Source organism: Nerophis lumbriciformis, linkage group LG13 (genome assembly GCF_033978685.3).
Source record: "Nerophis lumbriciformis linkage group LG13, RoL_Nlum_v2.1, whole genome shotgun sequence".
In the NCBI taxonomy this organism is placed as follows: domain Eukaryota; kingdom Metazoa; phylum Chordata; class Actinopteri; order Syngnathiformes; family Syngnathidae; genus Nerophis; species Nerophis lumbriciformis.
Window position 1 is genome coordinate 15,937,809 of NC_084560.2, and position 23,931 is coordinate 15,961,739.

The window sequence follows — 23,931 nt, forward strand, 5'->3', positions numbered from 1 at the left end:
CTAGCGCTCCTGACTCTTAATCTGCGGACCCTGGTTTAAGGGGTGAATCCAGGCGGGCATAATGGTTGGATGTTCATACTAAATAATTACTTGATATCTTCCTTCAATGAACCACAGCTCACCATCGCAGCACTCGTGCAGCCCCGACATGAATGCAGACAGGACACAATCATCTCGGTACTTACTTGTGTTGCCAGCTCTTTTTAGTGCATAGTAGGGTTGTACCGATAGCAATATTTTAGTACCAGTGCCAAAATGTATTTCGATATTTTTCGATACTTTTCGGTACTTTTCTAAATAACAAAAAAACGTACTTTATTTGTCGCCATGGAGGCGAGGATTAGTGATTTAGAAGTAGCTAAAACACTGCCGACTGCGGATGGACGTTCTCCGATAGCTAGCTAGCTAGCCATGTCTTAAAGCACCTCTTCCTGAGGGTGTTTCAGTGTTATAACTTCACCTTTATTTTTACTTTTTACCCCAAAATGCGTCCATTCTCCCTTTTGTGTGTACACACCTTGTCTGCTTTTAAGTACTCCGTGATTGTGCGCTGCCGAACATGCTCTTCTGCTCACAAAACCAGCAATGTCATGACGTGACGGCGCGTACTTTTCAAACAAAGTATAGTACCGTTTTTGATTCATTAGTACCACGATACTGAACTAGTACCTGTATACCATACAAGTAGGGCTGGGCGATATATGAAATATACTCGTTATACTGTATCGCGGGTTTGTCTCTGTGCGATATAGAAAATGACTATATGGTGATATTGGAGTATACGTTCTCACGCAGTTGCTTTTAGCTGCGGGCATTACACTACAGGCTCTTCTCACTCTTTCTTGTCTGTCTTTCTCACAGAGACATAAAACAAGCGCACCTTTTTACATACGTCACATACTGTCGCTCGTGCAACGTCACACGCCCTCGCCGAGCAGAGAGGTAGCAGAATGGGTAAAGTTAGCTGTGATGCCAGCGGAGCGGTGCGAGTGGTAATACGAGAGAGAGAAGGTGCCAATCTGGTAGCAAATGAAGGAAGAATTAATTCCCAAGAAAAACAGCAGGGGGTCCATCGTCTGGCGGTGGTTTGGCTTCAAGCGGGAATATGCTGAACAGACAACCGTGCGGCAAAAGCGTTGCTACAAAAACTAGCAGCGCTACTAATGTAGCATCATTTGAAAAGTCACCCGCTAGAGCAGGGATGTCAAACTCAAATACAGAGTGGGCCAAAATCTAAAACCGAACAAAGCCGCGGGCCAAGATTGAACAACTTAACCTTTAACGTACTCTACGAGCTATCGTCACGTCCGCTTTTCATCCATTCTAACATTGTTCAGACCCAGTCACAAGATATGTGCGGCTTCCGTACGCACACACGAGCGAATGTAACGCATACTTCATCAACAGCAATACAGTTTACACTGAGGGTATCAGTATAAAAAACTTTAACACTGTTAGAAATATACGCCACACTGTGAATCCACACCAAACAAGAATGACAAACACATTTCGGGAGAACATCCGCACCGTAACACAACATAAACACAACAGAACAAATACCCAGAATCCTTTGCAGCACTAACTCTTCCGGAACGCTACAAAATACACCCCGCTACCACCAAAGCCCCCCCCCCCCCCCACACACACACACCTTGTAGCGTCCCGGAGGAGTTAGTGCTGCAAAGGGTTCTGGTTTGGTGTGGATTCACAGTGTGGCGTATATTTCTAACAGTCTTAAAGTTTTTTATTCGGCTACCCTCAGTGTAACCTGTATCGCTGTTGATGAAGTATGCGTTGCATTCTAATGTGTGTGCGTACAGAAGCTGCACATGTTATGTGACTGGGCCAGCACTCGTTTGGCTGGCTGGCTGGCTGGCTGGCTGGCGTTTGGAAGACTCCCGGGAGGATCGGCGGGCCAGCTTTAGTGTTAATTTGATATCGCCTCAAGGGCCAAGTGAAATTACACGGCGGGCCAAATTTGGCCCGCGGGCCAGAGTTTGACACCCATGCGCTAGAGGATGAAGAGCGCTTGAAACCCCGCATGTCAACATCTCCGTTCGGTGCCACACCCACAAAATGCGTTTGGAAGACTCCCGGGAAGATCGGCGGGCCAGCTTTAGTGTTAATTTGATATCGCCTCAAGGGCCAAGTGAAATTACACGGCGGGCAAAATTTGGCTCGCGGGCCAGAGTTTGACACCCATGCGCTAGAGGATGAAGAGCGCTTGAAACTCCGCATGTCAACATCTCCGTTCGGTGCCACACCCACAAAATGCGTTTGGAAGACTCCCGGGAAGATCGGCGGGCCAGCTTTAGTGTTAATTTGATATCGCCTCAAGGGCCAAGTGAAATTACACGGCGGGCAAAATTTGGCTCGCGGGCCAGAGTTTGACACCCATGCGCTAGAGGATGAAGAGCGCTTGAAACTCCGCATGTCAACATCTCCGTTCGGTGCCACACCCACAAAATGCGTTTGGAAGACTCCCGGGAGGATCGGCGGGCCAGCTTTAGTGTTAATTTGATATCGCCTCAAGGGCCAAGTGAAATTACACGGCGGGCCAAATTTGGCCCGCGGGCCAGAGTTTGACACCCATGCGCTAGAGGATGAAGAGCGCTTGAAACTCCGCATGTCAACATCTCCGTTCGGTGCCACACCCACAAAATGCGTTTGGAAGACTCCCGGGAAGATCGGCGGGCCAGCTTTAGTGTTAATTTGATATCGCCTCAAGGGCCAAATGAAATTACACGGCGGGCAAAATTTGGCTCGCGGGCCAGAGTTTGACACCCATGCGCTAGAGGATGAAGAGCGCTTGAAACTCCGCGTGTCAACATCTCCGTTCGGTGCCACACCCACAAAATGCCGAAGCTACCATTTCCAGATCAACACCGTGTGAAAAAAATAACACCATACCGGCTCCGGAGTTCAGCTCAAAACCTGGGAGACAAACATTTTTGCAGCAAATTCCTAAAAAGAATACACTGCTCTTGTCGTGTAGAGGAATTGGAACCATTGGAAACACATTGGCAGACCGTTGCGTTGACATTTTACCCTTGCTAACTGAGGCGTTCCTCAAAGCACCCCTTTAAGTCCTCTCCTTTTTGGCTGTTACAATTGTTTTCCGTAATGTGATTCATGTAACCAAGTCAGTCAGTCAGTACTCATCGGTTCAACTTCTGTAGTTATACTAGTGGTGTTCCTCAAGGTTCCATTTTAGGTCCTCTCTTTTTCATTTTTTGAGCTATTCAACTGCCGGCCTGCCAGTTCAGTTCAAAAAACTCATGAGAGACTCAACATTGTTCTATTTTGCAGGAAGGTTCCTAAAAACATCTAAGCGCTCCTGTAACTCTGACAAATTAAATTGATCTAAATCGAATGTTCACTGTAGAGGATGCTGGTTCTCTGGAATATAAAAAAAATATTCCGGTCTTTAGCTTTTTGGAAATGTGGCCCCCAAAACAACTGAAGTTGTCAATGGTTACCAGCATTAGTACATCTGTCAGTAGTGACAGTACTATTACCTTAGAGTAGTGTTACGTGGGGGTCGCATCTTACTGCGGGGTTCGTTCTCCCGGGATTCAGACGGACAACTCCGGACGAAAGCTTGAAAGTAGGTGATTATTTATTTCTCATAAATCATACACCGTAGATACAAGCAGACAAAAGGAAAACGTGCCGATCGCAAGGGAACCTAAGGTAACCACTTGGAACAGGAATTAAGAGCTGGATATACCAACGTAACTGTTGCATTCAGCAAAGAACGAAGCCAGACTGAGCGTGGCGAGAAACGTGAATACATAGCCCTCTGATTAGTGCTCGGCAGCAGGTGAGCGTGCCAACCACTAACCAGAGGCAGGTGAACCCAATTGGTACCCATGGAAACCAAAACAAACCCAGAGGAACTAAGAGAGTCAAAAGCTAACAGAACTAGGGATGTCCCGATCCAGGTTTTTGCACTTCCGATCCGATACCGATATTGTTTTTGCATTTCCGATCCAATACCGATTCTGACCGATACCAATACTGGCCTATCCGAGCATGTATTAAAGTTTAAAGTTATTTAGCCTACTTAGTTGTCAGAATCATGTTGCAAAGGGTTTTAGTACTCTTGATAACAACTAGCCAGCTGAATTAGGGGAGTTTGAATAATACACAATGGTTGGTAAGAAGAAACTGACCTGTTTATTCAAGGATAAACACAAAATAGACAAAATTATACATGACAAACAGAAATGGCATCATTGAACTAGGGCTGGGCGATATGGCCTTTTTTTAATATTGCGATATTTTAAGGCCATATTGCGATACACAATATATATCTCGATATTTTGCCTTAGCCTTGAATGAACACTTGATGCATATAATCACAGCAGTATGATGATTCTATGTGTTTTGATTGATTGATTGAGACTTTTATTAGTAGGTTGCACAGTGAAGTACATATTCCATACAATTGACCACTAAATGGTAACACTCGAATAAGTTTTTCAACTTGTTTAAGTCGGGGTCCACTTAAATTGATTCATGATACAGAAATACTATCAGATATATACTATCATCATAATACAGTCATCACACAAGATAATCACATTGAATTATTTATAATCCAGTTCTCTCATCTGCGATGAGGTGGCGACTTGTCCAGGGTGTACCCCGCCTTCCGCCCGATTGTAGCTGAGATAGGCTCCAGCGCCCCCCGCGACCCCAAAGGGAATAAGCGGTAGAAAATGGATGGATGGATGGATGTGGAGGGGGGCGCCTGATGTAAGTGTCAAAAAGACAGCCAAAAGAGTTTGATATGAGAATAAATCTAAAGTTAAAATAGAAGAATGCAGTAGAAATGCACCCATTTGCAGGAAATGTAATCTTGATTTTCAAAATGTTCTTTCAAGGCTTGCATGTCTACATTAAAACATTCTTCTTCATACTGCATTATTTGATTTTGTGCGTGGCATAGATTTGCCGTGCGCAGAGGACGTTTGAGCAGGCGCGCACCTTAGCGGCTGCGCTAGCATCACAGCTAACGTTAGCCATGCTGCTACCTCTCTGCTGGGAGAGGACGTATACGTATGTGACGTGTGACGTGTGTAAGAAGTTGCGCTTGCTGTCTGTGAGAAGGAGACAGAAGAAGGAGTGGGAAGAGCCTGTAGTGTAATGCCAGCAGCTAAAAGCAACTGCGTGAGAATCCATAGACCTGTGGATGTGTTGAAGGTGTGCTGGAAAATGCGGAACGGAAATAAGGGAGCAGCAGAAAAGTGGAATGTATTATTTACATCTGTGCGTTGGAAAACACGGACCGGAGTTTTTTTTAAACTGGATCTGGATCGGCATTTTCCCATGCCTTGCCGATACGCATTTTTTGGCAAATATCGGCGGCCGATCCGATCCAAATATCGGATCGGGACATCCCTAAACAGAACATAACTAAACAAAACATGATCCGGGCCACGGATCATGATAAGTAGCTCGTATACAGCATTGACAACTGAGTTGTTTTGGGGGCCACATTTCCAAAAAGCTAAAGACCGGAATGTTTTTTTATATTCCAGAGAACCAGCATCCTTTACAGTGGACATTCGATTCAGGTCTATTTAATTTGTCAGAGTTACAAGAGCGCTTAGATGTTTTTAAGAAACCCTCCATCCATCCATTTTCTACCGCTTGTCCCTTTCGGGACGGCGGGGGGTGCTGGAGCCTATCTCAGCTGCATTCGGGCGGAAGGCGGCGTACACCCTGAGACAAGTCGCCACCTCATCGCAGGGCCAACACAGATAGACAGACAACATTCACACTCACATTCACACACTAGGGACCATTTAGTGTTGCCAATCAACCTATCCCCAGGTGCATGTCTTTGGAGGTGGGAGGGGCCTATCCCCAGGTGCATGTCTTTGGAGGTGGGAGGAAGCCGGAGTACCCGGAGGGAACCCACACAGTCACAGGGAGAACATGCAAACTCCACACAGAAAGATCCCGAGCCTGGGATTGAACTCAGGATTACTCAGGACCTTCGTATTGTGAGGCACTAAAAAACCCTCTTCAAAAAAGAACAATGTTGAGTCTGTCATGAGTTTTTTGAACTGAACTGGCAGGCCGGCAGTTGAATGGCTCAATGATGAAAAAGAGAGGACCTAAAATGGAACCTTGAGGAACACCACTAGTATAACTACAGACCTCAACCACAATGCATCAGAATGTCCTTGACGACAATTGCACCAGTCACCCAGGGTGGGGGTCCCCACATCTGCGGTCCCCTCCAAGGTTTCTCATTGTCATCCCATTGGATTGAGTTTATTCTTGCCCTGATGTGGGATCTGAGCCCAGGATGTCGTTGTGGCTTGTGCAGCCCTTTGAGACACTGGTGATTTAGGGCTACTTAAGTACACATTGATTGATTGATTGATTGAATGTACCGGACCTCCGTAGGTTGTGCAGGTATACCTAATGAGTGTGGACAGTTTTATGTGTAATCCCTTCAGTGTGAGAGCGGCGCTTAAATCTGTGTTTGTTGTTAAGTGAGTACCATAAAGAATGAGTGACCCCCCCCGGTGACCCTGCTTGAGTGGGTGAACAATACAGGGGGGCCGGGCACCACTGAGTAGCTTCCTGCCAGGGCTGAATGTAGCATGAATACACCTTAATGGTGGCAAAGCAAAGGCTCCCCTCTGTGACAATTGAGGCACATCCCGCCTGGATGGATAGCAATCCCAATGAAGGGCGAGGTAACGGGCTTTTAAAAAGGCAAAATGGCTGAGCTGCAAATGTGGGAACCTGCGGACAATAACAGAGCGACGCTGCTTGAATGGTGGTGTAATTCTTCTTGCCATTACAATTGGAATTCATCTTTTTTCTGTTTTTTTTTTTTACAAGGTACTTTTATCGAGAAACAAAAAGGATGCCATCATCTGGTGTTTTATTTTTTGTCTTTCAACACAGTAAGAGGACAGTATGACATTTTTTCACTCTCCAAAATTTGTGTTGGGTACTCGAATAACTGGGCTGTACCGGACTATTTTCTGTTGCGGTGGAGGGTGGTTGTTGATTGGTCAACAGAAAATCTGTACTTTTGTTTGGCTTTTTTAGCCAAGTATGAACAGCCAACCATTTTTTATACTGCTTGTTCTCGTCAAGGTCACAGATAAGCCGGAGCCTATCTCAAATAACAGTGGGTGAGAGGCTAGGTACACCCTCTTCAAACCCAGGGGGGGGGGGTCGCGAGCTGTACGGGATATTTTCATTATTTGTGTATACACCAGGTTTCAAACTCAAGGCCAGATGTGGCCCGGGACATCATTTTATCTGGACCGCAAACACCTGGAAATGATATGTGTCAATAAAGTACTTCATATTTTCTCACAAATATATGTACTGCTTGAAATTGCATACATTTTAAACTTTAATAGTATCCAATATTGCAACAAATATTACAGTATGTTATACTTTCCAAACGTGTTTTTATCTATATAAACATATTTAACTTTACAGCAAAACTAGCCATCAAATTCATAAAAATGACAATAAATGTTATGTTGTTCTTTACAGCATATTACTGTGAATTGGAAAAAAACCACTACTGTTTTTTGCGTTGAAATTCTGCCAGTTTTTGACTGTAAAATCTAGGGTTGTTGTTTTTAACGGTGTATTACTCTAAATCAGGGGTGTCAAACTCAAATACAGAGTGGGCCAAAATTTAAAACTGAACAAAGCCGCGGGCCAAGGTTGAACAAATTAACCTTTTAATAGGGACCCAAACAAGTTTTGCATTGAATATTGAACAAGCAAGGCTTATATAACTTTATAGTGACATGCAAAATCGAGTTTCAAATAATAATAATAATAATAAAAAAATATCAATGGCATATCAAATACAATTTAAATAAAAATATAATGCCTCTTTTCTATTTGCAGCCTTCTGAGGTAAATATCAACATTAACTTTTTCCACAGGCTAATAAATTAGAAAATAAAATAACAAGGAATAAACCAACCATTCAGGACTTTAAACTGCTCAGTTTGCAACACACTGATCTAATCTGATGTGCCCAAGCCAGATACCTGCCATCTTTTTTTGGATGCTAGTTCATTAATGTCGGGGCTCAGGCTTTGAGCTGAGGCAACCTTCATTATTGAACGAAGGTGTTCATCAGTCATTATGCCTCGTAGTCCACCCGGACCACAGTCTTGGGGGCGTGCTTTAAAGGCACTGCGTTTATCGTCCTCCACAAGCTGTCGTCACGTCTGCTTTTCATCCATTCCAACAACGTGTCGGCCCGATCACAAAAAATGTGCGACTTCAGCACGCACACAACGCATATTTGTCCAACAGCGATACAGGTTACACTGACGGTGCCTGTATAAATAACTTCAACACTGTTAGAAATATGCGCCACACTGTGAATCCACACCAAACAAGAATGACAAACACATTTCGGGAGAACATCCGCACAGTAACACAACATAAACACAACAGAACAAATACCCAGAATCCCATCCAGCCCTAACTCTTCCGGGCTGAAATATACACCCCCGCTACCACCAAAACCCCCCACCCCCCTCCGTACGTTGTAAAATATAAACAATACAATCTAAAGTTGTGATGATGCGTGTAGGTATGTTGGACTGTTGTAAGCCAGTGGTATTCAACTAAACTGTTTAGGGGGCCACATTTTCAGAAAGCTATGGACCTGTGAGCCAGACTTCTTACCGCACTATTATTCTATTTTTGTGTATTCCGGAGAACTAGCGTCCTTTACAGTACATTTGATTGTGGTCTATTTATTTTGTCAGTTACAGCAGTGGTTCCCAACCACCGGGTAGCGGCCCGGTACCGGTCCGCGGACCGATTGGCACAAGAAATTAAAAAATATATATATATATATATATTTTTTTTTATTAAATCAACCTAAAAAACACAATATATACATTATATATCAATATAGATCAATACAGTCTGCAGGGATACAGTCTGTAAGCACACATGATTGTATTTCTTTATGAAATTTTGTCCGTGGGACAAATTTTCAAGCGTTGACCGGTCCGCAGCTACAAAAAGGTTGGGGACCACTGAGTTACAGGAGCGCTATGCTGTTTTTAAGGACCTTCTGCAAAAACCTGGTCAAAGATTAGCGTTTTTAAGAATCTCTTTTTTTAACTGAACTTGTTGAATGGCCTAATTGATGAAAAAGAGAGGACCTAAAATGGAACCTTGAGGAACACCACAAGTAAAAGTAAAGAAGTTGAACAAATGACAACTGAATGAAAAAGTACAGGACTTCAAAGGGTGCCTTGAGGAATGCCTCAGTTATGCAAAATCAAAAGTTTGGACCCCAGTGTTTTATGTGCGCTAGCTAGGTTAAAATGTCAATACAAGGATCTGCCAATGTGTTTACAGTGGACCAAGTGTATCTATACAAATAGGAGCACTCTACTCTGTTTAGAAATTGAATGCAAAAATATTTGTCTCCCAAGTTTTGAACTAAACTGGGAGCCGGTATGGTGTCAGTCCGAGTTGGGTTTGGCCCCCCGGCCGCCACTTAAAAAGTCCTGATGTAAGCATTACCTTTGGTGTATATTCTTATTATTCTATTTTTACACATTCCCAAACAGGTGTCGCAAAAAAACTCACTAAAAGACAAAGAATACGCCAAACTTGTTTTGTGGTGGCCCCCAAAAAGGTAGGAGACAGCTTGCAGGTTAAGGAGTGTTTAATGTCCAAAAGTACAAAATCCAAGGTAGAGTGCAAACTGTGCGTAAAAAATAGCTAAAGAGAGCTAACAACAAAGAAGTGCAAAAAGTAAGTAAAAAATGCTGCTAACCGTGATAAGTCTTCTGACAAACAATACAATGATCGCACACCAACATAGAAGTGGAACTGTTTAAATAGTCGAAGCATCAGGTGAAACACATCACTTATCATCCCTGGATGAATGAAGACTGTGCTAAGTGGTAGGTGTGAAGCTACGGCAGGAAACAAACAGACCAGGAAGTGAAAAAAATTAGAGCGCTAAAATCCAGGAAAACACCCAAAAACTAAAAAAAGAACGATCTGGCTTCACAGATCGTACCAATACCCCCCATTCAAGAGACGGATGCGAGCCCAAAAAGGTAAAAGACCAAAAGTCACAGGATGTTGTGGAGAAAAAATGGTAGTGGGTCCACTGGGTACGAGTCAGATGGTAGGGGCATGTGGAACGCCGCAGAAGCTGGCGAGGCGGGTGTCCGCAAAATGGCAACAAACATAACCGAATAGGATGTGGACGTGAGCTGCAACAAAACCTTATCCGGTCCACGAACCAAGTCCTGGGCGTCCCTGGAACGGCCATCTGTGTGGCCGAGGAGGAGGAGTACAGGAAGGCAGGCGCCAGACCAATCAATCAATCAATCAATGTTTACTTATATAGCCCTAAATCACGAGTGTCTCAAAGGGCTGCACAAGCCACAACGACATCCTCGGCTCAGATCCCATATCAGGGCAAGAAAAAACTCAACCCAATGGGATAACAATGAGAAACCTTGGAGGGGACCGCAGATGTGGGGACCGGTGCAATTGACGTCGAGTGGATCTAGCATAATATTGTGAGAGTCTAGTCCATAGTAGATCAAACATAATAGTGAGAGTCCAGTCCATAGTGAGGCCAGCAGGAGACCATCCCGAGCGGAGACAGGTCAGCAGCGCAGAGAGGTCCCCAACTGATTCACAGACGAGTGGTCCACCCTGGGTCCCGATGCTTCCGCAGCTGGCGAGCATGAGATCGAGCTGGAAGCTGAGCAGGAAGCCGACCCGAAGGTCGAGCAGGAGGTCGAACAGGCTGCTGGTCTAGAGGCGAAGGTGGCGTAGTTGGAAGACCCACTGGAAGAGAGACTGGAAGCGGCACTGGAGGTGGCGTCAGCGGAAGACCCACAGGAAGAGCAGGTAGCGACGGTCTCGCTGGACGTAGCGTTAGCGGCTGCGGCCCGGCTGGACTCAGAGCTGGTGGCGCCCCTGCTGGTGAAGCAGCAGGCGGCAGTCTTGGTGGAAGTCGCTGTTGATCCCCTGTCGCACAGCTGACCATGCCGGTATTGGCGGGGAAACAGGACGTGTGGGAGCCTTGGAAGACCGTGGAGTGGTTGTGGTCTGGCCTGGGGTACACCGGCTCACAGCACAAGAAATGAACTGGTTGGGGCAATGATGAATGGAGTTACCATGGTCAGGCTTTGATGACGAGGGGGTGGGATCAGCTGTCTGCGACAGGGTCTGGTGTGGAGGGGGGTCCGCATATGAACGCGGCTTTAGTCGGCTTTTGCCTGCGTCGGCGTGCACGGAGAGGTGGTGTTGCCTGTATCAGGTTGAGACGGGTCTGAGCCATGGATGACACAGATGCAAGGTGTGTATTAATCACACCGATACTTGTTGGTACGATCATTCTGATTGGAATGTTGGTTGTAGCCAAAAAAGACAGAAGACAGCAGACAATTTGCAGCTTAAAGAATGTTTCATGTCCAAAAGTACAAAATCCAAGGTAGAGTGCAAGAGGGATATGCACAAAAAAAGCACAGTAAATCTGTGCATGCGAATTAGATTAACAGAGCTAACAACAAATACATGCGTAAAAAATGCTACTAGCAATGATAGTTCCTTTGACAAACAATACAATGTTCCCACACCAACATGGGAGTGAAACCGGTTGGAAGGATCTAAGAAGCAGATGAAAAACATCATCACTAATCACACCCAGGTGAATGACAACAGTGCTAAGTGGCGTCGGTGGAGCTACGGCAGGAAACACCAGAAGAACAGAAAGTGGAAAAAATAAGAGTGCAAGACAGAAAGTGAACCAAAAACACAGAAAAACACCCAAAAAACAAAACAAAGAAGAAACTGGCTTCACGGGTCGTAACAGAATTAATTATTTGATGCTCACTGTTGAGATCATTCATAAAAATGTTGTGGACTTCTTTTAACTTTCTAATTTTGGGAAAAAATATCAATCAATCAATTAATGTTTACTTATATAGCCCTAAATCATGAGTGTCTCAAAGGGCTGCACAAGCCACAACGTGAAGTGAATTATATATATATAGCGCTTTTCTCTAGTGACTCAAAGCGCTTTTACATAGTGAAACCCAATATCTAAGTTACATTTAAAGCAGTGTGGGTGGCACTGGGAGCAGGTGGGTAAAGTGTCTTGCCCAAGGACACAACGGCAGGGACGAGGATGGCAGAAGCGGGGATCGAACCTGGAACCCTCAAGTTGCTGGCACGGCAACTCTACCAACCGAGCTATACCGCCCCGTAATATTGTGAGAGTCCTGTCCATAGTGGATCTAACATAATAGTGTGAGAGTCGAGTCCAGTCCATAGTGGATCTAACATAATAGTGAGAGTCCAGTCCATAGTGGATCTAACAAAATAGTGTGAGAGTCCAGTCCATAGTGGGTCTAACAAAATAGTGTGAGAGTCCAGTCCATAGTGGATCTAACATAATAGTGTGAGAGTCCAGTCCATAGTGGATCTAACATAATAGTGTGAGAGTCCAGTCCATAGTGGATCTAACATAATAGTGTGAGAGTCCAGTCCATAGTGGATCTAACATAATAGTGTGAGAGTCCAGTCCATAGTGGATCTAACATAATAGTGTGAGAGTCCAGTCCATAGTGGATCTAACATAATAGTGTGAGAGTCCAGTCCATAGTGGATCTAACATAATATTGTGAGAGTCCAGTCCATAGTGGATCTAACATAATAGTGTTAGAGTCCAGTCCATAGTGGACCTAGCATAATAGTGTGAGAGTCCAGTCCATAGTGGATCTGACATAATAGTGTAAGAGTCCAGTACATAGTGGATCTAACATAATAGTGAGAGTCCAGTCCATAGTGGAGTCCAGTGAGAGTCCAGCCCATAGTGGATGTAACATAATAGTGAGAGTCCAGTCCATAGTGAATCTAGCATAATAGTGTGAGGGTCCAGTCCATAGTGGATCTAACATAATAGTGTGAGAGTCCAGTCCATAGTGGATCTAACAAAATAGTGTGAGAGTCCAGTCCATAGTGGATCTAACATAATAGTGTGAGAGTCCAGTCCATAGTGGATCTAACATAATAGTGTGAGAGTCCAGTCCATAGTGGATCTAACATAATATTGTGAGAGTCCAGTCCATAGTGGATCTAACATAATAGTGTAAGAGTCCAGTCCATAGTGGATCTAACATAATAGTGTTAGAGTCCAGTCCATAGTGGATCTAGCATATTAGTGTGAGAGTCTAGTCCATAGTGGATGTAACATAATAGTGTAAGAGTCCAGTCCATAGTGGATCTAACATAATAGTGAGAGTCCAGTCCATAGTGGATCTAACATAATAGTGAGAGTCCAGTCCATAGTGGATCTAACATAATAGTGAGAGTCCAGTCCATAGTGAATCTAACATAATAGCGTGAGGGTCCAGTCCATAGTGGATCTAACATAATAGTGTGAGAGTCCAGTCCATAGTGGATCTAACATAATATTGTGAGAGTCCAGTCCATAGTTGATCTAGCATAATAGTGTGAGTCCAGTCCATAGTGGATCTAGCATAATATTGTGAGAGTCCAGTCCATAGTGAATCTAACATAATAGTGAGAGTCCAGTCCATAGTGGATCTAGCATAATAGTGTGAGAGTCCAGTCCATAGTGGATCTAACATAATAGTGTAAGAGTCTAGTCCATAATGGATCTAACATAATAGTGAGAGTCCAGTCCATAGTGGATCTAACATAATAGTGAGAGTTCAGTCCATAGTGAATCTAACATAATAGTGTGAGAGTCCAGTCCATAGTGGATCTAACATAATAGTGTGAGAGTCCAGTCCATAGTGGATCTAACATGATAGTGTTAGAGTCCAGTCCATAGTGGATCTAGCATAATAGTGTGAGAGTCCAGTCCATAGTGGATCTAACATAATAGTGTAAGAGTCCAGTCCATAGTGGATCTAACATAATAGTGAGAGTCCAGTCCATCGTGGATCTAACATAATAGTGAGAGTCCAGTCCATAGTGGATCTAACATAATAGTGTGAGGGTCCAGTCCATAGTGGATCTAACATAATAGTGTGAGAGTCCAGTCCACAGTGGATCTAACATAATATTGTGAGAGTCCAGTCCATAGTGGATCTAGCATAATAGTGTGAGTCCAGTCCAAAGTGGATCTAGCATAATATTGTGAGAGTCCAGTCCATAGTGGATCTAGCATATTAGTGAGAGTCCAGTCCATAGTGGATCTAACATAATAGTGTGAGAGTCCAGTCCATAGTGGATCTAACATAATAGTGTGAGAGTCCAGTCCATAGTGGATCTAACATAATATTGTGAGAGTCCAGTCCATAGTGGATCTAACATAATAGTGTGAGAGTCCAGTCCATGGTGGATCTAGCATAATAGCGAGAGTCCAGTCCATAGTGGATCTAGCATAATATTGTGAGAGTCCAGTCCATAGTGGATCTAACATAATAGTGTGAGAGTCCAGTCCATAGTGGATCTAACATAATATTGTGAGAGTCCAGTCCATAGTGGATCTAACATAATAGTGAGAGTCCAGTCCTTAGTGGATCTAACATAATAGTGTGAGAATCCAGTCCATAGTGGATCTAACATAATATTGTGAGAGTCCAGTCCATAGTGGATCTAACATAATAGTGTGAGAGTCCAGTCCATGGTGGATCTAGCATAATAGTGTGAGTGTCCAGTCCATAGTGGATCTAGCATAATAGCGAGAGTCCAGTCCATAGTGGATCTAGCATAATATTGTGAGAGTCCAGTCCATAGTGGATATAGCATAATAGTGAGAGTCCAGTCCATAGTGGATCTACCATAATAGTGTGAAAGTCCAGTCCATAGTGGATCTAACATAATAGTGTGAGAGTCCAGTCCATAGTGGATCTAACATAATATTGTGAGAGTCCAGTCCATAGTAGATCTAACATAATAGTGTGAGAGTCCAGTCCATAGTGGATCTAACATAATATTGTGAGAGTCCAGTCCATAGTGGATCTAACATAATAGTGTGAGAGTCCAGTCCATAGTGGATCTAACATAATATTGTGAGAGTCCAGTCCATAGTGGATCTAACATAATAGTGTGAGAGTCCAGTCCATAGTGGATCTAACATAATATTGTGAAAGTCCAGTCCATAGTGGATCTAGCATAATAGTGTGAGAGTCCAGTCCATAGTGAATCTAACATAATAGTGTAAGAGTCCAGTCCATAGTGGATCTAACATAATAGTGTGAGAGTCCAGTCCATAGTGGATCCAGCATAATAGTGAGAGTCCAGTCCATAGTGGATCTAGCATAATATTGTGAGAGTCCAGTCCATAGTGGATCTAGCATAATAGTGAGAGTCCAGTCCACAGTGGATCTAACATAATATTGTGAGAGTCCAGTCCATAGTGGATCTAGCATAATAGTAAGAGTTCAGTCCATAGTGGATCTAACATAATAGTGTGAGAGTCCAGCCCATAGTGGATCTAACATAATAGTGTAAGAGTCCAGTCCTTAGTGGATCTAACATAATAGTGTGAGAGTCCAGTCTATAGTGGATCTAGCATAATAATGTGAGAGTCCAGTCCATAGTGGATCTAACATAATAGTGTGAGAGTCCAGTCCATAGTGGATCTAACATAATAGTGTAAGAGTCCAGTCCATAGTGGATCTAACATAATAGTGAGAGTCCAGTCCATAGTGGATCTAACATAATAGTGTGAGAGTCCAGTCCATAGTGGATCTAACATAATAGTGGGAGTCCAGTCCATAGTGGATCTAACATAATAGTGTGAGAGTCCCGTCCGTAGTGGATCTAACATAATATTGTGAGAGTCCAGTCCATAGTGGATCTAACATAATATTGTGAGAGTCCAGTCAATAGTGGATCTAGAATAATATTGTGAGAGTCCAGTCCTTAGTGGAACTAGCATAATAGTGAGAGTCCAGTCCATAGTGGATCTAACATAATAGTGTAAGAGTCCAGTCCTTAGTGGATCTAACATAATAGTGTGAGAGTCCAGTCCATAGTGTATCTAACATAATATTGTGAGAGTCCAGTCCATAGTGGATCAAACATAATATTGTGAGAGTCCAGTCCATAGTGGATCTCGAATAATATTGTGAGAGTCCAGTCCATAGTGGATCTAACATAATAGTGTGAGAGTCCAGTCCATAGTGGATCTAACATAATAGTGTGAGAGTCCAGTCCATAGTGGATCTAACATAATAGTGTAAGAGTCCAGTCCATAGTGGATCTAACATAATAGTGTGAGAGTCCAGTCCATAGTGGATCTAACATAATCGTGCGAGAGTCCCGTCCATAGTGGATCTAAAGTTAAAGTTAAAGTTAAAGTACCAATGATTGTCACACACACACTAGGTGTGGCGAGATTATTCTCTGCATTTGACCCATCACCCTTGATCACCCCCTGGGAGGTGAGGGGAGCAGTGGGCAGCAGCGGTGGCCGCGCCCGGGAATCATTTTAGTGGATCTAACATAATATTGTGAGAGTCCAGTCCATAGTGGATCTAGAATAATATTGTGAGAGTCCAGTCCTTAGTGGATCTAGCATATTAGTGAGAGTCCAGTCCATAGTGGATCTAGCATAATATTGTGAGAGTCCAGTACATAGTGGATCTAGCATAATATTGAGAGTCCAGTCCATAGTGGATCTAACATAATAGTGAGAATCCAGTCCATAGTGGATCCAACATAATAGTGAGAGTCCAGTCCATAGTGGATCTAGCATAATAGTGAGAGTCCAGTCCATAGTGGATCTAGCATAATATTGTGAGAGTCCAGTCCATAGTGGATCTAACATAATAGTGTGAGAGTCCAGTCCATAGTGGATCTAACATAATAGTGAGAGTCCAGTCCATAGTGGATCTAACATAATAGTGAGAGTCCAGTCCATAGTGGATCTAACACAATAGTGAAAGTCCAGTCCATAGTGTGACCAGCAGGAGATCATCTTGAGTGGAGACAAGTCAGCAGTGCAGAGACGTCACCAACTGATGCACAGATGAGTGGTCCACCCTGGGTCCCGACTTTGGACAGCTAGCGCCTCATCTGTGGTCACCGAATCTGTACCCCCTCCTCTCCACGGAGATAGAATAATAGATGTCCTTTGCAGTACATTGTGATAATTTTGTTTAGAAAGCAGTTTTCAAGCTCAATCGAAAACACTTGACACAAAACAAGTTTAAAAGAAAAACGGAAGCATAATTCCACCTTTTGTCATTGTGATTTTTTTTTCTCTCTCCCAGAAACGGTGGCACTGAGTGTCAGAATGAGATGTCGTCTCATAGCGGCTCCTTTGTGCAAATCAACTTCGATGACATCCTCTTCTTCGAGAACTGTGGCGGCGGCAGCTTCGGAAGCGTGTACAGGGCCAGATGGATCAGCCAGGACAAAGAGGTGGCGGTGAAAAAGCTGCTCAGGATTGAGAACGAGGTGGGAGTCATAATTGCCCCTGGGCTTTTCATCTACTTTTTTTTTTTTTTAATTGTCACTTTAGTAATCATCCTAATTGCCAGCCCATTTAGTGGGATGTGGTGACTGGTGCACACATCACTCATGGTCATTATACTCCCCCACCACCACCAGTGCTGTCGCAAAAGAAACATTACTTGGTTTGGCACACGGATTAGCCCCGAAGCCCCCTTTCCCGTTACAGGCTCATTGTCTTTAAGACCAAAATATCTTATCTTTGAAATCTTTCTAGTCAATTAAAGCTTCATTTGTTGGCCACTGACAGTGTATTCAGAATAGGGATCACGCTGCTGTAAAATACAAATGTCATCTTTTTCGCTTGGACGCAATTGTGGGTTTAATGACAGTGTTTTTACTTGCATTATGTGCACTCTACTAACTACCATCAAATATGACACGATCACAGTACAAGTAATAAACACATTGTTCAATGAACACACTCATAATTGCACGTTATTGCATTTTTTACATCTCCAGCCTCAGTTATACGTGAATTACTTGTCTTTTAGACAAGTAATTCAAACACTCGGCCTACTCAGTGGCCTAGTGGTTAGAGCAGTGGTTTTTAACCTGGGTTCGATCGAACCCTAGGGGTTCGGTGAGTCGGGCTCAGGGGTTTCGGCGGAGGTCAAGATACACCCGACTCATCGTGTAAATAAAAACTTCTCCCTATCGGCGTATTACGGATACGGCAACAGCAGAAGTCACACAGGTGTGTAATTTGTTGTGAGTTTATGCACCATGTTGGTTTTGTTCTTTGAACAAGGTGATGGTCATGCACGGTTAATTTTGTGCACCAGTAAAAAAGCATGGTAACACTTTAGTATGGGGAACATATTCACCATTAATTAGTTGCTTATTAACATGCAAATTAGTAACATATTGGCTCTTAACTAGTCATTATTAAGTACTTATTAATGCCTTATTCGACATGGCCTTATTATAAACCTAGCCCTCTAACCCAGGGGTCGGCAACCCGCGACTCTAGAGCCGCATGCGGCTCTTTAGCGCCGCCCTAGTGGCTCTCTGGAGCTTTTTAAAAAATGTATGAAAAATGGAAAAGGTGAGGGGGGGAAAATGTATATTTTTTGTTTTAATATGGTTTCTGTAGGAGGACAAACATGACACAAGCCTCCCTAATTGTTACAAAGCACACTGTTTGTATTAAACATGCTTCACTGATTCGAGTATTTGGCGAGCGTTGTTTTGTCCTACTAATTTTGGCGGTCCTTGAACTCGCCGTAGTTTGTTTACATGTATAACTTTCTCGGACTTTCTAGGACGTGTTTTATGCCACTTCTTTTTCTGTCTCATTTTGTCCACCAAACTTTTAACGTTGTGCATGAAAGGTGAGTTTTGTTGATGTTATTGACTTGTGTGGAGTGCTAATCAGACATATTTGGTCACTGCATGACTGCAAGCTAATCGATGCTAACATGCTATTTAGGCTAGCTATATGTACATATTGCATCATTATGCCTCATTTGAGGTCATTTAGTTTCCTTTAAGTCCTCTTAATTCAATTTATATCTCATGACACACTATCTGTATGTAATATGGCTTTTAATTTTTTGCGGCTCCAGACAGATTTGTTTTTGTATTTTTGGTCCAATATGGCTCTTTCAACATTTTGGGTTGCCGACCCCTGCTCTAACCCTAACCCTAACCAAATAACTCTAAATTAAGTCTTTGTTACTTAGAATATGTTCCCCATACTAAAGTGTTACCAAAAACATATAACTTTGTCTTGAATTTGAAAAATAAAAACATTGTATATTTCACTAAAGAAGGGTTCGGTGAATGCGCATATGAAACTGGTGGGGTTCGGTACCTCCAACAAGGTTAAGAACCACTGGGTTAGAGTGTCCGCCCTGAGATGGGTAGGTTGTGAGTTCAAACCCCGGCCGAGTCATACCAAAGACTATAAAAATGGGAGCCATTACCTCCCTGCTTGGCACTCAGCATCAAAGGTTGAAATTGGGGGTTAAATCACCAAAAATGATCACCTCACCTGCCAGGGGGTGATCAAGGGTGATGGGTCAAATGCGGAGAATAATTTTGCCACACCTAATGTGTTTGTGACAATCATTGGTACTTTTAACTTTTTGTGTGTCTCGCTTTCAGGCGGAAATCCTGAGCATCCTCAGCCACCGCAACATTATCCAGTTTTATGGCGCCATCGTTGAGGCTCCCAACTATGGAATCGTTACGGGTAGGATTTTTTTTCCACCAAGATATTGAGCATGTGTACAACCATCCGTGTGCGACTTGGACCGTGTGGAGAAAAAATGTTTGCATGAGTCACAGGCATTGAGCAATTTTCTGGGTTGCCATGGTAGCATTAGGATGTTTTCTCCTGTGTGCACATACAAACCCCGTTTCCATATGAGTTGGGAAATTGTGTTAAATGTAAATATAAACGGAATACAATGATTTGCAAATCATTTTCAACCCATATTCAGTTGAATATTTCTTTTTGCAAGTTATCATTAACTTTAGAATTTGAAGCCAGCAACATGTGACAAAGAAGTTGGGAAAGGTGGCAATAAATACTGATAAAGTTGAGGAATGCTCATCAAACACTTATTTGGAACATCCCACAGGTGAACAGGCTAATTGGGAACAGGTAGGTGCCATGATTGGGTATAAAAGTAGATTCCATGAAATGCTCTGTCATTCACAAACAAGGATGGGGCGAGTGTCACCACTTTGTCAACAAATGCGTAAGCAAATTGTTGAACAGTTTAAGAAAAACTATTCTCAACCAGCTATTGCAAAGAATTTAGTAATTTCACCATCTACGGTTCGTAATATCATCAAAGGGTTCAGAGAATCTGGAGAAATCACTGCACGTAAGCAGCTAAGCCCGTGACCTTCGATCCCTCAGGCTGTACTGCATCAACAAGCGACATCAGTGTGTAAAGGATATCACCACATGGGCTCAGGAACACTTCGGAAACCCACTGTCAGTAACTACAGTTGGTCGCTACATCTGTAAGTGCAAGTTAAAACTCTCCTATGCAAGGCAAAAACCGTTTATCAACAACACCCAGAAACGCCTTCGGCTTCGCTGGGCCTGAGCTCATCTAAGATGGACTGATAAAAAGTGGAAAAGTGTTCTGTGGTCTGACGAGTCCACATTTCAAATTGTTTTTGGAAACGGTGGACGGCGTGTCCTCTGGACCAAAGTGGAAAAGAACCATCCGGATTGTTATAGGCGCAAAGTTGAAAAGCCAGCATGTTTGATGGTATGGGGGTGTATTAGTGCCCAAGACATGGGTAACTTACACATCTGTGAAGGCGCCATTAATGCTGAAAGGTATATACAGGTTTTGGAGCAACATATGTTGCCATCCAAGCAACGTTACAATGGACGCCCCTGCTTATTTCAGCAAGACAATGCCAAGCCACTTGTTACATCAACGTGGCTTCATAGTAAAAGAGTGCGGGTACTAGACTGGCCTGCCTGTAGTCCAGACCTGTCTCCCATTGAAAATGTGTGGCACATTATGAAGCCTAAAATACCACAACGGAGACCCCCGGACTGTTGAACAACTTAAGCTGTACATCAAGCAAGAATGGGAAAGAATTCCACCTAAGAAGCTTAAAAAATGTGTCTCCTCAGTTCCCAAACGTTTACTGAGTGTTGTTAAAAGAAAAGGTGATGTAACACAGTGGTGAACATGCCCTTTCCCAACTAATTTGGCACGTGTTGCAGCCATGAAATTCTAAGTTAATTATTATTTGCAAAAAAATAATAAAGTTTATGATTTTGAACATCAAATATCTTGTCTTTGTAGTGCATTCAATTGAATATGGGTGGAAAAGGATTTGCAAATCATTGTATTCTGTTTATATTTACATCTAACACAATTTCCCAACTCATATGGAAACGGGGTTTGTATATAAACTGCGGCTAATATAATTATTTATTCATTTTTGATCCTCACCGTCCTCATAGTAAATCTCACTGACAAAATGTCAGACTAATGAGAAAATAAATTGTATAATAGGGATGTAACATACCTAAATGCAGTTTATTATATAGCGGTATAGCTCGGTTGGTAGAGTGGCCGTGCCAGCAACTTGAGGGTTGCAGGTTCAATCACCGCTTCTGCCATCCTAGTCACTGCCGTTGTGTCCTTGGGCAAGACACTTTACCCACCTGCTCCCAGTGCCACCCACACTGGTTTAAAAATGTAACTTAGATATTGGGTTTCACTTTGTAAAGCGCTTTGAGTCACTAGAGAAAAAAAGTGCTATATATAAATATAATTCATTTATTGATAAACTGTGATTATACAAAACCCAAAAGCAGTGAAGTTGGCACATTGTGTAAATGGTAAATGAAAAGAGAATACGCTGATTTGCAAATCCTTTTCAATTTATATTCAATTGAATAGAATAGAATATATCTTTATTGTCATTGAACATTGTGCAACGAAATTGTATGCAAAACTAATTTAGTGAAAATTCATGATAACACATAAATACATAAGATCATAGATAAATAGATAAAAATACCAAGCACACAGCTCACATGTACAGTCATTATTGTCTTGTGTTCAGCGACACTATTGCTCTCGGGTAAAAAGTGTTCTTCAATCGGTTTGTCCGGCATTTTATTGTCCTGTATCTCCTGCCCGAGGCCAGCAGTTCAAAAAGTTTATGTCCAGGGTGAGATGGGTCCCTTATGATGTTTTGGGCCTTTTTGAGTAGACTGTAAAGACAAGATATTTAATGTTCCAACTGAGAAACTTAATTTGTTTTTGCAAATAATCATTAACTTAGAATTTAATGGCAGCAACACATTGCATAAAAGGCATTTTTACCACTGTGTTACATGGCCTTTCCTTTTAACAACACTCAGTAAAGCTTTGGGAACTGAGGAGACCAATTTTTTAAGCTTTTCATGTGGAATTATTTCCCATTCTTGCTTGATGTACATCTTAAATTGTTCAACAGTCCGGGGTCTCAATTGTCGTATTTTACGCTTCATATTGCGCCACACATTTTCACCCGTACCAAAATATTGGTATCGGGACAACACTACTGTTGCATACTGCAGATGGACTATTACAAATTTAGAGAAAAAAATGTGTCTGTGGGCCGGTATATCTATTTTTAGGAACACTAATACAAAACCTCACAATAATGTCTGATTGAAAGCTAAAAAGGTTATGACAGACCGCCTTAAAAAACGGAATGGAATTTTACATTTTTTTACTGAATGAGACACCCATAATGTACATGAAAATAAAGAATGTGGGATTTACAATATTAACTATGAAGGATAAAACACTGAATATTGACAACATATGAATGTCACACCCCCTCTCCATCCACATATTTTACAATCAAGCGAAAGGCAACAAAAATGCAACAAACAGTGAAATATGAACGCCAAAGGAAAAAACAAAAAAAACAACACCTATAATCTGATATATGTGATATATCACTAAGCTTTAGAACTTTGTGTTAAAAATCTCCTTCCACGTCTGTTCCTGACACCCACATTTCAGGCTCTGGAAACACTCTGTGGAAACGCTCCCCACCCACACTGCTTGGTGCCTCGTCTGAGCTGCTGTCACTTACATTACCATAGTAACTAATTAGATGACCATAGTAACTAATTAGATGACCATCGTAACTCATTAGATGGCCATAGTAACTAATTACATTACTATATTAACTAATTAGATGACCATAGTAATTAACTACATTACCATAGTAACTAATTACATTACCGTAGTAACTAATTAGAAGACCATAGTAACTAATTACATTACAATAGTAACTAATTATATTACGATAGTAACTAATTAGATGACCATAGTAACTAATTAGATGACCATTGTAACTAATTAGATGACCATAGTAACTAATTATATTACCACAGTAACTAATTAGATGACCATAGTAACTAATTAGATGACCATAGTAACTAATTATATTACCAAAGTAACTAATTAGATGACCATAGTAACTAATTAGATGACCATAGTAACCAATTATATTACCATAATAACTAAATAGATGACCATAGTAACTAATTAGATGACCATAGTAACTAATTAGATGACCATAGTAACTAGTATTTGATGCAGATTCCAAGCATTGAAAGACTTAGTATAGTTGAAGACTTACGGTCATTAGAAAACATCACTGCACATCATAATGGCAGCTACACTTTACATCTTAAACATCTAAAAAAATGTATCTGGGAATGTCCTGCGGGCCAGATTGGAAAGCTTAAGGGGCCGCATGTGGCCCTTGGGCCTTAATTTGCCCAAGTCTGGCCTATTAGATGGTTATCAAATGTGGAGCGAGTGAGAATGAGAAGCTGCAATGGCGTCCAGCTTGCAACGTGTTTGTGGCCAAGTAGCTGGTGGGTGTCAGTGTTTACACAAGGTAGAATCCAATTACCAGCAGAAACAGCAACATGTTTAC

At 42.4% G+C, this 23,931-nt stretch overlaps 1 protein-coding gene across 1 annotated transcript in view; it reads left to right on the forward strand.

Moving 5' to 3' along the window:
- Positions 1-23,931, forward strand: part of map3k20a (mitogen-activated protein kinase kinase kinase 20a) — a 121,957-nt gene that overhangs the window by 24,326 nt on the left and 73,700 nt on the right. The window contains exons 2-3 of the mRNA XM_061970630.2: positions 17,256-17,442; positions 19,606-19,693. Coding sequence (XP_061826614.2) covers positions 17,256-17,442; positions 19,606-19,693 — 275 coding nt within the window. The remainder of the gene's footprint in view (positions 1-17,255; positions 17,443-19,605; positions 19,694-23,931) is intronic.